At 38.7% G+C, this 16,452-nt stretch overlaps 1 protein-coding gene across 2 annotated transcripts in view; it reads right to left on the minus strand.

Moving 5' to 3' along the window:
- EXO1 (exonuclease 1) overlaps positions 1-16,452 on the minus strand; it is a 40,588-nt gene that overhangs the window by 8,086 nt on the left and 16,050 nt on the right. The window contains exons 10-13 of one of the 2 annotated variants that reach the window (XM_030812609.1): positions 15,411-15,636; positions 10,201-10,444; positions 3,127-3,721; positions 445-546 (exon numbers count right to left, since the gene is read on the minus strand). In XM_030812609.1, coding sequence (XP_030668469.1) covers positions 445-546; positions 3,127-3,721; positions 10,201-10,444; positions 15,411-15,636 — 1,167 coding nt within the window. Of the gene's footprint in view, positions 1-444; positions 547-3,126; positions 3,722-10,200; positions 10,448-15,410; positions 15,637-16,452 lie in introns of both variants that reach the window. The other variant, XM_030812608.1, reaches the window with a different exon arrangement.

Genomic DNA, 16,452 nt, shown 5'->3' on the forward strand with positions numbered 1-16,452 from the left:
TTTGGCAGCATGTATCAATGTTAAATCATACATGCCTTGGGACCAGTAATACCATTCCATGCAATTCATCCTTACAAACTAATCAAGAGTATGTCTTCAAATATTTATCCACAAGATCTTGGTTGCAGTATTATTTGCTAGTGCAAAAAAATTTAGGGTAAATGACAAAAATAAGGGGATTGGCCAAACCTATATAATTGCATATTATAAAGCCATTACATTAATGGCTAAAAGTACATGGAAAATGATCTTTCATATACACTGCAAGAGAAAATAAGTTTCACAACTTAAATACTTACAGTCAAACATGAAGTTTTAAAGTAGACATTTTTATATAAATGAGACTACAGGTATTTTGATTTTTAATTCTGCTTGTATTTCTCATTTTCTAGTTGTAAGCATACACTGCTTCTGAAATTAAAAAAAATTAAATAAATGTTTTACCTTGTTCCTTAGAGGTGTGTCTTTTTTTGAGAAATGAGATAAACGTAGCTTGGAGGTCTGGTCACTTTGACTATCAAGTAACTTAATATTGCAATCAGATTCCTAGAGTCCCCAGATCAAAAAATAAAATAAAATTAGATTTTTACTGTAGAATTTTTATGACAACAAACCAATATTCAACAAAATGGAAAATAAATAAGAACATGGGATAGAATTAATAAAAGAAAATGACTAATATGGAAAGGATGATGTTTGCCAATTTCATTGAAGAAGGTAACGATGTTTCAGCTGGAGAGGTAAATTATATAAAATATCTATTTAAAATTAAAGTCTTTTCTGAACTGTTAGAAGAGGATGTCAAAATGCTGAGTCGGATAAAACAAGAGTCTCCTGTAAAAACGCTGTGTTACACACATGTGGTTAACAGTTTTCATCTTACTAGCTAAAATAAGTTGAACTGGTGCAGCTCCATCCCTTCTTTTAATCATGTAACATGTTCAACTTCAAAGAGAAAAAAGGCATCCACTTTCAAGTGGAGTAGTATTGTATTAAATGCACTTCACCTTTAGCAATGACTTTCAGACCTATCCTCTGCCCCCAATTCTATCAGATAAGACTTTTCTATAGATGGAGAGTTCTCTTATAATCTGCATTCCCATGAAAGTCAAATAAAAGAGGACAATGAGGCCAGGTGCGGTGGCTCATGCCTGTAATCCCAGCACTTTGGGAGGCCAAAGTGGGTGGGTAGATCACTTGAGGTCAGGAGTTCAAGACCAGCCTGGCCAATGTGGTGAAATCCTGTCTCTACTAAAAATACAAAAATTAGCTGGGCATGGTGGCACATGCCTGTTGTCCCAACTACTTGGGAGGCAGAGGGGGGAGAATTGCTTGAACCCGGGAGGTGGAGGTTGCAGTGAGCTGAGATTGTACCACTGCAATCCAGCCTAGGCAACAGAGCAGACTCAAAAAACAAAAAACAAAAAACAAAAAAAAAAGAGCAATAAAAAAACTCAATAGTGAAAAGCACTCCATTAACTTGTATTATACCTTACAGAAACTCTAACATTCTTTGCTCATAGCTAACAGTATTGGTGACTCTGGGCTAAATCACTTCCTGAAGATCACAAGGAAGGTCCTAAGAAGATTTCAACCTCAAATATGGTCAATGAACTAAACACAGAATCTATGGTTGTTGCTTTTCACAGTGAACTACCAACAGAAGGCTCGAATATTGAAGCACTTTCTTCTGAACTATAGGATAAAAACTGATATTCAAAATGATGCCCCAATGGCATCACAGGTTTCTGAAACATTTTCTCAGTTAAAGAAAGATTATATCATTTTTATGTCAACTGTCAGCATCAAATTCTTTGAGAATTAACTATTCTAGTAGGAGTTTACTACATCTGGCAGCAATAGAGGGGACTTCATAAATTATTCCTAGTTTTGTTTAGTTTGTTTATTTTTGGGGGGCGTGGCTAGCAGAGGAGGATTCACATTTCTATAACCATTAGTATATAAAAAAAGGTTGGCCCAGAAGACAAAATGTGGAGTTCTACCAGCCTACAGTGTAAACTGATAAGGCTTCTCAGGAAAACATGGCTGAATGCTTCCAAAGTAAATGAAATAGTAAGATGCATGCTGGAAATATAAAAAAGATAACCCCAAAGGAGCTCAGCAGACTTAATATCCTCACAAATTGACAGTGATGTTTTTATGAAAGATGTTCAAGATAGCCACTGCCGTGGTACCCAAGTGGCAGTAAGAGAAGATGCAGTATGAAGCAGAAATGAAAAAGATGAGATAAAGATGGAGGTTCATAGTAAAAGAAACAGAGAGTAGACCAGTATGCACACTTGTATTACTGTTTTGTCTTGTCATAAGGAGAAGTTTAGCAGGAATAAGAAGAGTAAATGAAAATATATTTCTGAAGTACTAAAACTTAAGATGGATACCATTGCATTAACAGGGCTATTTCCTTACAAGGTCTCTTTTTTTTTCTTCTTTTTTTTTTTTTTGAGACAGTCTTGCTCTGTCCCCCAGGCTGGAGTGCAGTGGCTCAATCTCGGCTCACTGCAACCTCCGCCTCCCAGGTTCAAACGATTATCCTGCCTCAGCCTCCCGAATAGCTGGGATCACAGGCGCCCGCCACCATGCCTGCCTAAGATTTTTGTATTTTTAGGAGAGACAGGGTTTCACCATGCTGGCCAGGCTGGTCTCAAACTCCTGACCTCAAGTGATCCACTCGCCTCGGCCTCCCAAAGTGCTGGGATTACAGGCATGAGCCACTACACCTGACCCCTTACAAGGTCTTAAATGTTATCTGAATCCAAGAGCATATTAAGGATTTAAACAGTAAGTTGAAATTAATTTTTCATTTCATAGATTATCATTCTGCCTAGGTTTTAACTGTGGCACACCTTGAGATACTCACCAATGGAACATAGAGTGATTCAGGAAATATACAGTTAATTTAAATGTATTGGAGTTTAAAATGTGAAAGATACAGAGAAGTCCTTCAAATGAATAGAATGTGAACTTTCTGCACAGTAGAATTTAGAATGAAAAAAATTAATATAGCTCATCATTTACATGTAGGAAAAATTTCCTCAATTATTTGAGTGACAACCTATTTTTTCTTACACATAAATTTGAAAACAAAGCCTTCAGGATTTGACTTACCTCTGAATCAGAGTCCTTACTAGAGCACTGAGAAATCTTTGATGCATTTGAACTCTGCAGTGAGAATTCTCCACTTTCCTGGGACTGTGAAGAACACTCCCCTTCTCGTAAGGGATGAGACTCATCATCACTGGACTCCTCGCTCTTTAACTGCGACATATCAGACGTATTATTCTCAGGCAAAGAGGTGGGGGAATCGCTCTTTCTTCGGAATTGCTGCAATGCTGTGCCTGGAGAGGGGCTTGGCGTTCTTGAAAGATCTCCAAGACCTCCAGTCCAACTAAAACAACTTCTTAGTGTTCCCAAAGTGGATGGTGAAATGGTCCTTGTGAATTTGCTGCTCTTAAAAGAGTGGGACTCTTCATCTGTAAACACTGTTGCCTTGTCTGGAATATGATCACTTGGAATATGATTATTCAGAATGTCATCACTTGAATTATGTGCTACATTTGTGTCAACCAGCCTCTTGCCTTCTTGGTCTCCATACTCTGATTCATGCAGGTTGTTCTCTTTATCTGTGACAGCAGTTTCATCCAGAGGCTGGCTGCTCCCTTTGTTTGATACATAGTCAATAGAATCTGAACTGCAAAAAAACCTAACAGAAAAAAAGCAATAGAAACAATAAGTAAGTATAAGTATTTTAGAGTTTTCTCAAGGGGTGTCAAGATTCAAAATGGAATAATTAGTTTCTTTTAGAAAAAAGTCTCATAAATACCTAATTTCATAAAGGCATAAAAAATCTTAAATTTTAGTCAAAATTCAAATTTTGATATGCCAACATTCACACATTTAGAATTCTATTTATACAATGAATTTTTAGACAGGACTTTCTTTCTTTTTTTTTTGAGATGGAGTCTCTCTGTCGCCAGGCTGGAGTGCAGTGGTGGGATCTTGGCTCACTGCAACCTCCGCCTCCCGGGTTCAAGCGATTCTCCTGCCTCAGCCTCCTGAGTAGGTGGGATTACAGGCATGCGCCACCACACCCAGCTAATTTTGTATTTTTAGTAGAGATGGGGTTTCTCCATGTTGGTCAGGCTGGTCTTAAGCTCCTGATCTCAGGTGATCTGCCCACCTTGGCCTCCCAACGTGTTGGGATTATAGGCGTGAGCCACAGTGCCCGGCCTAGAGAGGACTTTCTAAAAGCAGTCTTCTATATACACATGTATTTGGAACTTCTGTACTTTATTTATACTTAATCATCATATAGGTGTTCTTTCCCCAGACTTTTAAACTCTCAAGTAGAAGATAAACTCTTTGAGGGCAGGTACTTTCCATGTCTTTGTATCTTCCACAGTACCTAGGATGGGGCTAAAAGATGGTTAAACATATGAACAGATACAGAAATATGCAACCAAAAGGACAATTTACAACTATTCTCTCATATTTTGTAGGAAGCAAAATTAAAGAAATTAGCTATTTACCCTTCATCTTAGCTTTGTTCCTAGCATTACACCATCTGGGAACTTGTAGTAGTATACTAATCTACCAGTTATATACCCTATAAACTTCTATACTCTTTTAAATATACAGGTTAAGATTTTCTTTCAAATCAATCATTAAATTCTATATTACTAAAGAGGTATTACTTATTTAGTATAGCAGCTTTAAAAAAAACATTCCAATAAAAATGAAAGATCAGTATTATTATTGAGGAGGCAAGGAGAGTTTTTAGGTTTAAAAAAATATCCTAGTGTACATGATCAGATAAATATAAAACTTAAAGAGAATTTACCTCCTTAATAAGCATTAGTTCAAATCCAAGATAATGGACAGAATATTTACTAAATGCTAGAGAGTAAAAATCCTTTGTATCCTTTCACCAAATCCCTAGATTAGTTGTATGGGGAGGGGGCAGGAAGCAGTACATGGAAGAAAAGTTCTTACTAGGCTTTCCAGTAAGCAGAAAACATGAGCTCCTAGATATGATGGCAAATTCATTTTTAAATCAACAGCAATTCCTATGATGCCCAACTATTCTCCTACATATCATTTCACAGGTAAGAGAAGTGATAGTGACAATGCCCAGGGTTATAAAATTACTTGGCTAGCAACAAACAGAATTAAAACTCAGAACCCTTCCCAGTTCATGGCTACTTCCTCCCAACTGGCCTATACTGTTACTTAATTGACTTGTATTTCCCAATCTCGAAAAATAAAACTGGCATGTCTCTGTGATAACTACCTACGTAATAAAAATAATTAAGACTTAAAGCAGGCTTCCAAAATGCAGGCAAATTGGTGACAATGTTTTACACGTTTAGTATCTCCTTTTAGTTGCATTCTATTAAAAAGAGAGGAGTGGTAATGAAAGCTTGCACATATATTAATGACTAGGCATTATGGCAGGTGCTTGATACGCAGAGTTTCTATTTACCTTCACAACAGCCTTATGTATATAATCATTCATCTTTTATAAAGAAACAGGCTCAGGGAGGTGAACAGTGTGTGAAAGATGACTCAACTAAAAAGATGACAGAGTGAGAATTCAAATCCAGGCCTATTGGACTGTATGCTGCTTCCAATCCATTATATCAACTATGACTAGGAATCTTCCTATCACCAGTACTAACTATACAACTCTGAGAATGCTTAACCTCTCAGAGCCTCAATCTCTTAACTTCAAATAGTGAAGATAGCATCAATCCTGTGCATCTCATAATATTGTGAGAAATAGAAAAACATGTAAAATTACCTTGAAAATTAACTTTGAAAACTAATTTAATAATATCCAGTTAATTTTAAAAGAAATTTTTTTTGAGATGGAGTCTCGCTCTGTCACCCAGGCTGGAGTGCAGGGGTGCAATCTCAACTCTCTGCAACCTCCTCCTCCTGGGTTCAAGCTATTCTCCTGCCTCAGCCCCCCGAGAAGCTGGGATTACAGGCACCTGCCACTACGCCCAGCTAATTTTTGTATACTTAGTAGAGACGGGGTTTCACTATGTTGGCTAGGATGGTCTCAAACTCCTGACCTCAGGTGATCCACCCTCCTCAGCCTCCCAAAGTGCTGAGATTATAGGCATGAGCCTAACCCTGTCTAGTCATTATCATATGTTGCTGTATAATGTAAGCCATAAAATGATACATCAAAGACTGACTTACTCCTGATAATTATTTCTCACAGAAAGCTGACAGAGAGAAAAAATTATTTCTGTAGGTATCTCTTAATGCACCCTCTGAACAAGTTACTAGTGAAACATCTAAACTACATAAAGCAGTGATGTACAGTCTCAAACTTGAAGATTTCCTTAAGCTTCTACAATGACTAAATAAGCAAGCCCTGCAGAGACACACAAACATTCTCATTTGTTGTCTCCAAAGCAGAACTCAACATGAAGCAGCAGCACAGGGACACTCTACTCTCACCCCAGCGCAAAAACAAAACCAAGCTAGAAAAACTGTTCCAAGTGAGAGAAGTCAACTTTCTAGAACTTTTTAATCAGTGTTTTTTTTTTTTTTTTTTTTTTTTTGAGACGAAGTCTCGCTTTGTCGTCTAGGCTGGAGTGCAGTGGCGTGATCTTGGCTCACTGCAACCTCCGCCTCCCAGGGTCAAGTGACTCTCCTGCCTCAGCCTCCCAAATAGCTGGGACTACCAGTGCCCACCACCACACCCGGCTAATTTTTTGTATTTTTAGTAGAGACGGGGTTTCACCATGTTAGCCAGGATGGTCTCGATCTCCTGACCTCATGATCCGCCCACCTCGGCCTCCCAAAGTGCTGGGATTACAGGCGTGAACCACTGCGGCCGACCCAATCAGTGTATATTATCTAGAACACTGTGTTCCATTTTTGTGGCCAATTTTTCATCATTCCACTGTTAACAAGCACCTTTAACAAGGGTGACTAGCAAAAGACAAATCAAAACTATCATTTAATCATATTGTATTGCAACTGTTTCCTTGAGAAGACTCCATGGGAGAAGGGTTTGAAATATCACCTGAGGTGAGACTAAGAAACTACCAGTGGCTCATTCCTTCATGCTCATCTCTCATCATCATGGTTAGACAAAGCTGACTGCTGCCTGATTTATTAAACTTGAAAAACAGGGCCGGGTGTGGTGACTCATGCCTGTAATCCCAGCACTTTGGGAGGCCAAGGTGTGTGGACCACTTGAGGTCAGGAGTTCGAGACCAGCCTGGCCAAAATGGTAAAACTCCGTTTCTTCTAAAAACATAAAAATTAGGCGGGCATGGTGGCGGGTACCTGTAGTCCCAGCTACTCGGGAGGCTGAGGCAGGAGAATCGCTTGAACCCGGGAGGCGGAGGTGGCAGTGAGCCAAGATGGTGCCACTGCACTCCAGCCTGGGCAACAAGAGTGGAATTCTATCCCAAGTAAAAATAAAAATAAAAAAATAAAAAACTTGAAAAACAAAGACTATTCATTCGAAGTCTTCTAGTGGAATACAGGAGCTGGTAACTTTTCTCTCTTAGTGTTACTCTATCAGCCTAGATCACTTCTGACACTTACATTTCCTTTTTCATGTTGTGGCACCACCATCTAAAGTCAACATAATAGGAGTTACTTACTGTATGTTTATCATCTATCTATAAGGCACTGCTTTAGGGGCATTACTGATAGTAACTCATTTAATCCTCTCATCGGCCCTAAGGCTGTTATAATTGTTAGCCCCAATTTTTAAAAGGAGAAAACTGAAGTACCCAGAAGTTAACTTGTCAAGTCACACATCTCATAATGAACACAATAGGATTCAAATCCAGGGAGCCTGACTCCAGGTTCTAAATTCCTAATCCACAAATTAAACTGACTCTTCAGAATCTCATGATTGCTCCCAGGGACTATGGCAACAGCCCAACTGGTCCTTGTGCCCCATCTGTGGCCCTCTTGAACCCACTCTTCATGGGGCGCTCAGAATGGTTGATCTAAAACAGAGATCAAATCATACACCACCTCCCCTGATTAAAACCCTCTCAAAGTTTCTTTTCTTTTCTTTTTTTCCTGGAGACGGAGTCTTGCTCTGTCTCACCCTGGCTGGACTGCAGTGGCATGATGGTTCACTGCAACCTCCTCCCGGGTTCAAGCAATTCTCGTGTCTCAGCCTCCCAAGTAGCTGGGACTACAGGTGCACACCACCACGTCCAGCTAGTTTTTGTACTTTTAGTAAGGACAGAGTTTCCCCATTTCATCCAGGCTAGTCTCAAACTCCTGACCTCCAGTGATCCACCCACCTGGCCTCCCAAAGTGCTGGGATTATAGGCGTGAGCCATCGTGCCCGGCGACCCTCTCAATGTTTCTATCGCCTCTAAAGACTAAAAGTTCCCACGTTGGCATACAAGCCTTCAGTGAATGGTCTCCTGCCTATTTCTGCCCCCCCTCACCACCCACCTTTCCCCAGCTTGAATTCTGGCAGAGGTCATCACAGCACTGACAGACAGCAAGGAGTTGTCCTGGGCCCGATGCTGCCCCCCATCTTTACACCTTTCCTCCAGCTGTCTGACTGTACTGGGAAGGTACTTGGTGCTGGTCTTTGCCTGCTTCACCTGTCATTTAAACCTAGGCAGGGACACCCAACACTCATCCCTTCCCTCTTACCCTTTCCAACCATTGCCCCAGCATTAGATGCCCCTTGAACGCCCTCAAAACACCGTATTCATGCCTTTATCTCTGTACTCACCATACTGTATGGAAAGATTTTTGTTCATGTATTTATTTTTCCAACTGGACTACAAGCTTCTGAAAAACAAAAACTGTCTTTCTCATTTTTGAACTATAGCACCTAGCATGGCATCAGGTTCTCAATTAATATTATGGCTCCACAGTCATCTACATTAGAATATATTTCTGAAAATACTTTGCAAAATTGTATGAAGCCCTCAAAGAAAACAAAAAAGTAGGAAAAAAAAGAAGGGGAAGGGAACTCCCCAAAAAACAGAATTTCTGTGAAGCAAAATTAATAATAGGGGCTACAATCCTCTTTTATTCTGATTCTGTATGGAGAGATTACAAAAGTACTGGAAGTTAAAGGGGTTTATGTCAGAACTAAGACAATACATGATAAAACTGTAATCAGATTAAGGCAGGTTCTACACCTGCTTCCCTCTAGACTCAATGTTTATTCAATGCTCATCATCACTGGCCATTACAGAAATGCAAATCAAAACCACAATTGGGGGGAGGGAGGAGGGATAGCATTAGGAGATATATCTAATGTTAAATGATGAGTTAATGGGTGCAGCACACCAATAAGGCACATGTATACATATGTAACAAACCTGCACATTGTACACATGTACCCTAAAACTTAAAGTATATATAAAAAAAAAAACCCACCATGAGATACCATCCCACGTCAGTCAGAATGACCATCATTAAAAAGTCAGGAAACAACAGATGCTGGAGAGGATGTGGAGAAATAGGAAAGCTTTTACACTGTTGGTGGGAGTGTAAATTAATTCAACCATTGTGGAAGACAGTGTGGCGACTCCTCAAGGATCTAGAACCAGAAATACCATTTGACCCAGCAATCTCATTACTGGGTATATACAAAGGATTATAAATCATTCTACTATAAAGACACATGCACACGTATGTTTATTGCAGCACTATTCATAATAGCAAAGACTTGGAACCAACCCAAATGCCCATCAATGATAGACTGGATAAAGAAGATGTGGCACATATACACCATGGAATACTATGCAGTCATAAAAAAGGATGAGTTCATGTCCTTTGCAGGGACATAGATGAGGCTGGAAACCATCATTCTCAGCAAACTAATAAACGAACAGAAAACCAAACACCACATGTTCTCACTCATAAGTGGGAGTTGAACAATGAGAGCACATGGATACAAGGAGGGGAACATCACACACCCCGGCCTGTGGCGGGGTAGGGGGCTAGGGGAGGGATAACATTAGGAGAAATATTTAATGTAGGTGATGGGTTGATGGGTGCAGCAAACCACCATGGCACATGTATACCTATGTAACAAAACTGCACATTCTGCACATGTACCCCAGAACTTAAAGTATAATAAATAAATTAATTTTAAAAAAAGACAAAATAAATACCAACAGAGTACATAATACAACAGACAACATTCTGGAGACATAACTATACCTGCTTCTGGTCCCTGGAACCACAACTGCACCACTTTCTTCATTTTTCCTTTGTAAAAGTGTTGCAAATTTATTTCTAGTCCTAGGTGGAGTGCTTACGCTCTTTTTGTTAGTAGGTCCATTTGCCAGGTCAGGCACAAACACTTCAGAAGAGCTCAATGATTTATTGCCTTCAGAGCTATTTTTCTTGGTCTTCTTCATAAATGAAAGAGAATACTGACTCAACAGGTCATCTTCTGACAGCTCTTCTAAATAAAAACAAAATTATCTGTAAACCTTTGTTTCATGCGTACTTAGAGATTTGGCCTTAACTTCAGTCTATATCCCATTGTCCTAAAAATAAGGACTTTTTTTTTTTTTTTAAACTATGCCTCAGAAAAGAAAACATTATGGATAAGGATGATTCAAAAAAATTCCCTTAGGTCTATTTTATAATTTCACACATTAGTTTAAGATTTAATATCAGTTGTTTATACAATTTCATGTTAAAATAACCCAAATCAAAATTTCAGAGCATAATCAATCCTGTGTGGTGATGTATTCATTATACTAAGGGTCTAATTTTGAATATAAAAAAATCTCCAGGAAAATTTATATGTAAATATATGGTTAATGATCAATCATTAAAATGTTCCAATAAAACCAGCAGCTATTGATACAGTTTATGTGTTCTGGGTTTTGATGTATATTGTGAATGTCATATAGTCATAAATAGTTTGTGCTGTAGCTCTGATCCTTATTACTTCACTATGAGGCCCAAGAAGATTGCTGTGAGTCAAATGTATTCTGTGGTATTAAAATAAATCATAAGACTAAATAATAACAAAAGTTTAAAGTCTGAGATAGGTAAGTACATAGAGACAGCACTAAGGTTCTTTGAATTACTTTGACTAATTCTGAGTCTGAACAGCTTCTTCCCCACAGAGGTGTAAGTGCACACTACCGTAATCTTTGTGAAGTTGATAAGATAGGTTGGGGCTACCAAAATACCAGAAACGAGATGTCTCAAATTTTTAAAAGGCACAGATTTTTAAAAAGCTGTATCAGCAAATTAGATGTTGATTCCCAGCAAAAGTGAAATCTGTTTATTAGGCAGGGAATTGTGAGTCCTTGCAGAAGAAGAAAAACAAGTGCTCCAGGGTCCCCAACAAGGCTTTCAGAAGCCACACCAGATTAACCTCATTTTTTTTTCTCAATAAGGTTATTAGCATAGCTATTTGGGGACTCCATAAATTAAGCATATCTTGAATTTGGCAAGACACTTGAGTGTCTCTCATATCATCCTAGCAACAATGCAAGGCCATGTCCACTGTATATTAGTTACGGGGATTTGCAGCAAGTTGCGCAGGCCTGGAAGACTACTACTGGCAACTGTTAGTGAAAAGGAAGCCTGTCTCATATACTCCAGATTTCCGTACTTGCTGTGATTCAGTTAAACATTATATAAGCAAACATACTGTAACCAAAACTTAAAGACTCATCAATTTCCAGATGACATACATAATATCCATTTGTTAGAAAATACAAAGATTCAAACAAAAAAATTAACAGAGAGAACAATGAACTAAAATGAATTAAGATTATTGTAAAAGGAATGAGTTAACCCGCATTTAAGTTTAAAATGTAACTATACCTGGCTTAACAGCAACTGGCAAATATCAATTATCAACTCAGCAAATTCCAGCAAAATGCCAGATTCCAAGAATGTGAATGCAATCTTAGTTTGCAACAATAAAAGCACAGGACTGAAATAGTGCCACAATTCTAAATATTCATTCTGTGGTAAGCAGACCACATTTCAATAATCATACTCACTGTAACAACTACATAATTCTTAAAAACCTATATTACATCCAGAGCACAACCTGAATGGCGAAGGAACATAATAGCCTGGAAGAGAAATTTAGGAGTGTCACAATGGCTGTGAAGGGCTGCTTTAAATCATCTGAAGGGCTGGTATATGAAATAGGAATTAAATTTACTATAGTTCTTTTGTTTTGTATTTGTGTTTGTGTGTGTAGAAAGGGGACAAAACCTATTGATAAGCTGTAGTTATAGAAAAGTAGACTTAGTCTGACATAAAGAACTTGCAAACTTGCTGATAGTGAGCTATCTACATAAAATGGACAGCGTATCTTGATTGTAGCAGAAGAAAATGAAAGAACATGTACAGGCCGGGCGCAGTGGCTCACACCTGTATTCCCAGCACTTTGGGAGGCCCAGACGGGTGGATCACGAGGTCAGGAGTTCAAGACCAGCCTGGCCAACATGGTGAAACCCCATCTCTATTAAAAATACAAAAATTAGCCAGGTGTGGTGGTGGACGCCTGTATCCCAGCTACTCGGGAGGCTGAGGCAGAGAATTCCTCGAACCCAGGAGATGGAGGCTGCAGTGAGCCAAGAACACGCCACTACCCTCCAGCCTGGGCGACGCAGTGACACACCATCTCAAAAAAGGAAGGAAGGAAGGAGGGAGGGAAGGAAGGAGGGAGGGAGGGAAGGAAGGAAGGAAGGAAGGAAGGAAGGAAGGAAGGAAGAAGGAAGGAAGGAAGATGTATGTACACTGTACTTCTTATATAACGAGTATATATTATCTTATATAACATACACAAAAACCTTTTATTTCATATGAAGAAACAAAGGTTCAGAGATAATTATCATGAAAATCATTTAGGTTCATAAGGAATCAGGATATTTCGGCCGAATATGTATAATCTATACTTAAATTTGAAAAATAAAAGCATGAACTAAAATTTGCAAGTCTTTGTTTTATTTTTATTGTTGCTATTTCATTCACTGATGTAGATGTCTGAGGGAAGGAAGTTAAGAGAGAAGGAAGCAATTATAATCATTCTTTCCATTTTAAACATCCTCTATGGTGAAAAAATTCCCACGTTTCCCCAATACCTAGTATATTCCTCTCAGCACTTCTGTTCAATATTGTACGAGAGATTCTAGTTTCCCTTCCCCATTTAATTGTCTTGGCACATCTGTTCAAAATCAGCTGACCTCATATATGTGGATCTTTTTCTGAACTCTATTATTCTGCACCATTGCTCTCCTTACCTATCTTTACATCAGACACACTGTTACATCACACACTGTGGCTCATAGGAAATCTTGAAGTCAGGCAGTATAATCTTGAAATCAGGCAGTTCAAAAGAAAACAAGCTCAGATTCTTATACTAAGAAAAATAAATAAAAGGTATTTAAACTGGAAAAGGAGAAGCAAGATTGTCTTTATTCACAGGCGACACAGTCATTTATATAGAAAACCTACATAATCCACAAAAGAGATACTAGAACTAATATGTGATGTGAGCAAGGTTGCAAATATATGATTAATGCACAAAAATCAATGGTATTTCTATATACCATCAATGAACAACTAGAAAACAAAACTGAAAATACTATTTACAGCAGCATCAAAAATCTGAAATATAAAGATAAATTTGACAACAGATATGTTAAGATCTATACAATGAAAACTACAAAGCATTAAAGACTTGAATGAATCAGAAAACTCAGTATTGTTAAAATGTCAACTTTCTCTGAATTGATGTATGGATTTAACTAAATCTCAATAGACTTTTTATTTTTAATTTGAGACAGGGTCTTGTTCTATCACTCAGGCTGGGGCGCAGTGATGTGACCACGGCTCACTGCAGCCTCCAACTCCGAGGCTCAAGTGATCCTCCCACCTCAGCTTCCTGAATAGATGGGACTACAGACACACGTCACCACATTCAGCTAATTTTTTAAAAATTTCTTTTGTTTTTATTTTTTGTTTTACGATAGTGTATTCTGAACTAGTAAGACCCTTTGAGCAGGGAAGCTGCAGCTTTGGAGAATAACCAGCTGACAGCTTTCTTAATTTTTTTTTTTTTTTGAGATGGAGTCTTGCTCTGTCACGCAGGCTGGAGTGCACTGTGTGATCTCAGCTCACTGCAACCTCCGCCTTCCAGATTCAAGTGATTGCCCTATCTCAGCCTCACAAGTAGCTGGGATTACAGACGTGTGCCACCATGCCTGGCTAATTTTTTGTATTTTTAGTAGAGATGGGGTTTTGCCATGTTTGCCAGGCTGGTCTGGAGCACCTGACTTAAGTGATCTGCCTGCCTCGGCCTCCCAAAGTGCTGGGATTATAGGCGTGAGCCACTGCATCCAGCCTTAAAAATGTTTTTTGTAGAGACAGGGTCTCAGTATGTTGCCAAGCCTAGTCTTGAACTCCCGGGATCAAGCAATCCACCTGCCTTGGCCTCCCAAAACGTTGCAGTTATAGGTACAAACCACCATGCCTGATCTTTTTTTTTTTCTAGAAATTAAAAAGCTAAATTCTAAAATGTACATGGAAACGTGAAAAACACAGAACAGCCAAAAACACTTTTCAAAAGAAAACTAACTTAAGAGACTTACGCTGCCCTACTTCAAGATTTCCTATAAAGCCACAGTAATCAAGAGTGTGCCTGATGTAAAGATAGGTAAGGAGAGCAATGGTATAGAATAAGAGTTCAGAAAAAGATCCACATATATGTGGTCAGCTGATTTTAAACAGCTGTGCCAAGGCAATTAAATGGGGAAAGGAAAACTTTTTAACAAAGGGTGCTGGAACAATTGGACAGCCATATATACAAGGTAAGAAAAAAAGCCATAATCCTTACATCACATCATATTAAAAAAACTAACTCAAAATGGCTCACAGGCTAAAACTGTAAAATGTAAGAGCTAAAACTAATGACAATGTTTGGCTGTGTCCCCACCCAAATCTCATCTTGAATTGTATCTCCCATAATTCCTATGTGTTGTGGGAGGGACCTGGTGGGAGATAACAGAATCACGGTGGCCGTTTTCCCCATACTGTTCTCGTGGTAGTGAATAAGTCTCATGAGATCTGATGGTTTTTTAAGGGGAAAACCCTTTCACTTGGCTCTCACTCTTCTCTTGTTTGCTACCACATGAGAAGTGCCTTTCACCTTCCACCATAATTATGAGGCCTCCCCAGCCACACGGAACTGTGCATCCATTAAACCTCTTTCTTTTGTAAATTGCCCAGTCTCGGGTTATGTCTTTATCAGCAGGGTGAAAATGGACTAATACAACTATAAAACTTCTAGGAGAAAACAGGAGAAAATCTTCACGACTTTGCTCTGGGCAATGATTTCTTAAATATGACCAATATTCACCAACATTTTGCAAAACTGAAATACGTACCACTTCTTGGTCTTTTCACAATGGACGATTTCCTTGGGAGATTTAACCCTTTAGTACTAATCACTCGTTCCACTCCCACAGTACTTGGATTTTCCTTCAGTCGTGGGGCATCTGAAACAATACCCGACTCTGGTCTGGGAGAGTAATTCCTATGCCAAATGCTGCTAACATTAGCTGACTTTTGACATGTTTTGTCATCGCAACTACGACTTCTTGAATGGGCAGGCTAGAAAAGGAAAAGGAAAAAGGTTATTTGCAGAAAGAAAATAATCAATTTATTTCCTTCTGTATCGACATAAATTATAAATAAACATCTTAAGTTACCCTTAAAAACAACAGCTGTTGATGAAACAGCTGTCCTTGAATAACATTTCCTACTTTGCTGGTCCTATACTTTTCCATTAAATGTGTCTTATATTCCTAGGTCTGTTTTTCTTCTGATGAGAGTCAAGCAACTTTGTTAGCTCATTTCTAAAAAAAAAAAAAAAAAAAAAAAAAAAAAAAAAAAGAAAAAAAAATCAAGAGTTGCTAGCAGCTGTAGAAAAAAAAGATTAAAAGTAAATAAATAAATAAAAATCTTCCTAATGCAAATGGTGCAAGAAATAAGACCACAACTGAAGAAATGTGGTCAGGAAAAAGGTGTCTTTAAAATGGAAAGCAGCCAGGCACGGTGGCTCACGCCTATAATCCCAGCAATTTGGGAGGCTGAGGCAGGTGGATCACTTGAGGTCAGGAGCTCGAGACCAGCCTTGCCAACATGGTGAAACGCTGCCACTACTAAAAGTACAAAAATTAGCCAGGTGTGGTGGCATGCGCCTGTAATCCCAGCCACTTGGGAGGTTGAGGCAGGAGAATCACTTGAACCCAGGAGGCAGAGGTTGCAGTGAGCCGAGAGGGAGACTCTGTCTCAAAAACAAAAAACAAACAAAAACAAAAACAAAAAAAAAAAGGAAAGCAATCACTTTTAATGCTAATATAAGTTATTCACAATTACTACATATTTTGGAAGACAATGATCTGCTAAGAGGATGTCAATGGTATT

This window comes from Nomascus leucogenys, chromosome 5 (assembly GCF_006542625.1).
Source record: "Nomascus leucogenys isolate Asia chromosome 5, Asia_NLE_v1, whole genome shotgun sequence".
Taxonomy (NCBI): Eukaryota; Metazoa; Chordata; class Mammalia; order Primates; family Hylobatidae; genus Nomascus; species Nomascus leucogenys.